Source organism: Nicotiana tomentosiformis, chromosome 8 (genome assembly GCF_000390325.3).
Source record: "Nicotiana tomentosiformis chromosome 8, ASM39032v3, whole genome shotgun sequence".
In the NCBI taxonomy this organism is placed as follows: domain Eukaryota; kingdom Viridiplantae; phylum Streptophyta; class Magnoliopsida; order Solanales; family Solanaceae; genus Nicotiana; species Nicotiana tomentosiformis.
Window position 1 is genome coordinate 100841353 of NC_090819.1, and position 5848 is coordinate 100847200.

General features: G+C 41.3%; 1 protein-coding gene across 1 annotated transcript; it reads left to right on the forward strand.

Annotated features, from left to right (window-relative positions):
- Positions 1-1868: 1868 nt before the first annotated feature.
- On the forward strand, positions 1869-2732 carry LOC138897898 (uncharacterized). The gene has a single exon (XM_070183923.1). The coding sequence runs from the start codon at positions 1869-1871 to the stop codon at positions 2730-2732; it is 864 nt and encodes a 287-aa protein (XP_070040024.1).
- The last annotated feature ends 3116 nt before the right edge of the window (positions 2733-5848 follow it).

Sequence of the window (5848 nt, forward strand, 5' to 3'; positions counted from 1 at the left end):
TTTCTCCGCACCTGTGATAGCGCAGATGCGGACCATTGTTCGCAGGAGCGGAGGCAGCCAGAGTTAGTCATTTTCGCAGGTGCGCCCCGATTTTCACACCAGTGGGCGCGCAGGTGTGAGTCCAGGCTCCGCATGTGTGAAAATTCCTGGGCAGAACCTATATCAGCGGGGTCCGAGATTTTTGGCTTCATTTCACATTTTTGAGCTCGGATTTTGGAGGTTTTGAGAGGATTTTTCAAGGGGATTCTTGAGGCAAGTTTTCTTGTGTTCATTTTTGTTCAATAATTATGTTTCCCCATTGATTTTCCACCTAGATGGTATGTTTTTGAGGTGTAATTTGGGGGTTAGAGGCTAGGGATTTGGAGAGTTGGTTTTGAAGATTTGAATGACCAATTGGTGTCGGATTTTGATGAATTTGGTATGGTTAGACTCGTGAGTGAAGGGGCTTTCGGATTTTGTGACTTTTGTCAGATTTCTAGAAATGGGCCCGGGGGACGGGTTTGAGCCGATTTCGGATTTTGGCTATTTTTCTTGTGGAATTAATTCCTTTAGCCTATATTGATTTTATTGTACTACTTGTGGCTAGATTTGGGATGTTTTGAGACGGATTTGAGAGGCAAGGGCATTTTGGAGTAGAATTTAGCCCGGATTGAGGTAAGTAACACTTTTAAACTTGGTTCCGAAGGTTTGAAACCCCGAATTATGTGTTATGTGATTGGTATTGAGGTGACACACATGCCAAGTGACGGGCGTGCAGGCATGCACTGTGAGAATTGTGACCTGGTTGACTCCATAGCACCGTATAGTAGTTTTCATCTTGTTCATACCCGTGTATTCATCATGTGATAAAGTAATTGAGCTGTCACTCATGCTAGATATCATGTTTAGGCTTTATGCAAGTACTATTTGGACCCATAGCGGTCGTTTCTTGTTGTTGTCTTACTGATTTCATTGATATTTTATACTCAGTCATATTCATTCATTTCATATTTCATCTCAGTCTCTGTTGTTGTTTATTGATGCATCATATCATTGTTTTCGGGCCAGTATCATGACATTGTGAGCCCGTGAGAGAGAGACTGGAGAGATTGATGACTGAGTGAGGCCGAGTGCATGATTATGAGTGACATTTATGGGATCGGGCTGCACGCCGCAATGGTTATACTGATTTATGATAGCGCTTGGGCTGAAGGAGCCCCTCCGGAGTCTGCACACTCCATAGAGGTATAGCTAGGGCAGCACCTGTAGACTTACCAGTTGCTCCAGCTCAGGCACCAGCTGTGCCCATTGTGATTCCAGGCCTTCAGGAGACTTTGGCCCAGATCTTGACAGTTTGCATTGGCCTTGCTCAGGTAGTTTCGGCTTAGGCCGTACCTTGCACTTCTCAGGCCGGGGGAGGTACTCATACCCCTGTTACCCGTACTCCGGATCAGGTAGTGTAGGGACTTCAGATACCTGGAGCATTACCAGCCCAGCCGGCTGCAGCTGCTCAGGCCCCGGTAGTCCCCGTTATGGCAAACGATGAGCAGAGGAGGCTTGAGAGTTTTGGGAGGCTTCGACCTCCATCATTTAGTGGTGCTGAGTCAGAGGATGCTCAGGGTTTTCTGGATAGGTGTTAGCAGATGCTTCGGACAACGGGTATTCTGGATACCAGTGGCGTCTCGTTCACTACTTTTCAATTTTCTCGGGTTGCCTTCAGATGGTGGGAGTCTTATGAAAGGCGCAGGCCGGTCGGTGCAGCACCACTTACATGGCCGGAGTTATCTGTTCTCTTCTTGGAGAATTTCGTGTCGCAGTCTCGCAGAGAGGAGTTGCGTAGACAGTTTGACCAGCTTCGTCAGGATGGCATATCTGTGACGTAGTACGAGATGAGGTTTTCTGAGTTGACTCGTCACGCAGTTTGGCTAGTTCCCACTGATAGGGAGAGGATTCGGAGGTTCGTTGATGGCCTCACATATCAGTTGCAATTGCTTATGACTAGGGAGAGGGTATCTGGTGCTACGTTTGATGAGGTAGTCGACATTGCTCGGAAGATAGAGATGGTCCGCAGTCAGGAGTGGGTGAGAGGGAGGCCAAAAGGCCTCGTGGATCAGGTGATTTCAGCGGTGTTCCTTCAGGGGGGTCAGTTTTACCGAGGCAGGGGTCGACCTTACAGGCACGCTCAAACGGGTCATCCAGTTCACTGTGGTGCATCATCCAGCCATGGTTCATATAGTTATCATGATGGCCAGTCATATCTCAGTGCCCTACTACCTCAGAGTTCATCCCATGCACCTTTAGTTCAGGACTCATCGGCACCGGGCTCTTCTAGCAGGTATTCTGGTGCTCGGAGCTCTCTCCAGCCCTCACCGTCATTCACAGGGAGGGGCTGTTTCGAGTGTGGAGATATGGGTCACATCAAGAGGTATTGTCCCCGCCTTACGGGAGGTCCAGCTCAGCAAAAGAGTCGGCCTATGACTTCAGCTCCCATTATTTCACCACACACTCAGCCAGTTCGGGGTGGAGCTCAGTCAGTTAGGGGTCGCCCTAGAGGACGAGGCCGATCAGGCGGCAGTCAGGCTCAATTCTATGCTATTCCTGCCAGACTAGATGTTCTTGCTTCAGACACAGTGATCACAAGTATTGTCTCAGTTTTCCATAGGGGGCCTCTGTACTGTTTGTCCCTAGTTCCACTTATTCATATGTATCATCGTACTTCGCTCATCATTTGGATATGCCCCGTGAGTCCTTAGTTTCATCTGTTCATGTCTCTACGCCGGCGGGCGATACTATTATTGTGAACCATGTATATCGGTCGTGTGTAGTGACCATTGGGAGTCTGGATACTAGAGTTGATCTTTTGTTGCTTAGCATGGTTGATTTTGACGTGATCTTGGGTATGGATTGATTGTCTTCATGTCAAGCTGTTCTAGATTGTTACGCTAAGACTTTGACGTTGGCGATGCCAGGGTTGGATTATATTTTTATTAGTTTTCCTGATTGTTTGACTAGTTTGGATCGATGGGCATCGGTTTGAGGTGTTAGAGAGGCGTTGGGACTAGTTATGAAACTTTGGAGCGAGGTAAGTTTCCTGTCTAACCTTGTGAGAGAGAAATTACCCCGTAGGTATTAAAATTGTTACGTGCTACTAGTTGTGGGTGCTACGTACGCACGAGGTGATGAGAGCCCATATGTAGCTAAAGCATGATTATGTCTGGGTAGACCTAGGACCCTATCCTGTAATATTTAAATTATTTGAACTCAATTTGCTAGCTTAATTAATTAAATTTATAACTGAAATTGACTTAGGAATATATAAGGCCGGACTTTATCACCTTGAGTCGTTTGGCAAGATATTTTATAAACTGTAAAAGTTATATTAACCTTATGCTTCGTACCTATATTGTAAGCATATGACTCGTAATTCGTTAAGTTCGTTCATTTCTTGTGGATCGGGCCGAACGTCTCGGCATTATATTGAGATGCATCTCTGGTTTGCGCCGGTTGACCCTCAGCGGTGTATACGCCACTCTGAATCTGGTCGTACGACCTCGACATAATCATGCGTAATACCGGTAGGAGTTCGAATATTCGTGAAATGCCCCTTTTATTGAGACCTGACATATTTATGGTATCCCTTATCCATTTGAGATTACATTTGATATTTCTGATCTGTGAGATAGCATATGACATTCGAGAGGTTTATATTGTCAAAGGAAAAGTTGGGGAATTATGTGAGTTACATTTTTATCTCATGGTTACTGTGTGTCTCATACCTGCTTATAATCTAGTATATTATTTTATTGGACCACTAGTAAGTTTCGATGTCGACCCCTCGTCACTACTTCTCCGAGGTTAGGTTAGATACTTACTGGGTACACATTGATTTGCGTACTCATACTGCACTTCTGCACTAAATGTGCAGGATCTGACATATTTATTTGGAGGCCATCTTGGTGCATAGGCGCAACAGCTGAGGGGACTTTATGGTGAGCTGCTTTCTATCCTACGAACCGCAGCACACAAAATCTCCACCTTATTTATTTACTTTATCTTGTATATTTTATATTTCAGACAGACATTGTATTATTATTGCACTCTTTAGTTGACGCTCATGCACTTGTGACACCGGGTTTTGGGATACTTTTAGGAGTTGTTTGTGGTTCTGCTTAGCATTCACACACTTTTGTTATCTCTTCTACTTAAATTGTAAGTTTTCATGATTTTAATGCGTTGATTTCTTTATCTAATAAAATTCACGATTTCAAAAATAATAAAATGCATAATGAAGTTAGTAATTCACTGTTGGCTTGCCTAACGACGACGTCGGGCGCCATCATGACATATAGTGAGTTTTGGGTCGCGACATTCATCATTTTGTTGTTCTTAAGCAGCTTTGAGCCTCTAAATAAAAGTGATGTTTTAGTATATTATTGTAACACAAAAGTTTTGGCATTGTGAGTCTTCATTTTTGAAATTATTTGGATAAGTTCTCTTCCCTTTTATTTGTATTTGAATTTTGATGAACCAATTATTGTACACAACCTACTACATCACATTCTTTGGGATACGACCCTACTACGAACCAACCCAACGTAAATGCAAGTTTGCTTTGTGACCGATTGTCCTTTTATAGACATTTGTAGAGAATTTTTTGTTTAGAAAATGAAAGATGAAAAGAACAAAAAAGAAAGAAAGAAGATAGTCAAACAAAAGAAGAGAGAGGATGGTGCTCGAGAGGGGAGATAGGAATGCCCAGCAAGTGGGACTCACAAGACACTTGGCAAAATATAAGAGGAATCACATACAATTTGTGTTTGCCACTCAATAATTGTGTCTCACCCAAAATAGTTTTTTGATAAATACCATCTCCTCATAGGAGTAATATTTAGTACTCATTTTTAGACTTGGAAATAATTTAATTTTAATTTTTTATTTTGACTTTAATCTTCAGAATTTACAAAAGAAGATTCAAAAGTCTTACCGTCGTACAAATATTATTACAAATTAATTGTACTGTTTTGATTATTGTATGTGGTACCAAAAAAGAGATTTATAAGAGGATACCATAAAGATCTCTTTATCTCTAAAGTCACACCTCTCTATAACAGCATCGCTGTATAGCAACCATTCACTATAAAAGTCAATTTCTTTGGAACCAATTTTCATATTATGTTATAATATATGTTCTATATAACATCATTTCGCTATAACAATCAAAAAAATCTAAAACAAACAAGGTTGTTATAGAGAAGTTTGACTATATTTGTGCTGATCATATTCAACCAAATTAAGAGGCACCTCATGTGTTAAATCCATATCAATTAATGCCTAAAAAGAAATCTAAATACACTCGATATCTTAAAAAAAATGCAGAAATCTAAACGCAATTACGTCCTAAATATAATACTAACCCAATTGACTACCATTCAAATATAAATCAAATCATTTCTCAAAAAATTTCTAAATCCCTAAAGTTAGCTTAACATTGACTACAACTCAAATACCGTCAATCCTTTCCTAAAAAGCATCTCATCATCTTCATTCTCTTATTCAACATTTTAACCATTAAAAACTGCATGCATCATATCTCAACCAACTTTTCCACCACGGTTATATCAAATATTGTTTCAATACGACACATTACAAATATGTAAGTAAATATAGTATACTTCACATTATAATTTTAGTATACAAATATGTTAGCAAATATAGTATAGGTAGCCTAACCTCTTCAAAAATACAGAAGAAGATGGACAAGTCCACTTCTTTACAGCTTAAAACCAAAAGCCTAATTTAGGTGACACTACTATTTTTACGCAGGGACTCTGCTAAAAGGATGAACAGAGGACTCCTCTCTTGTACAACT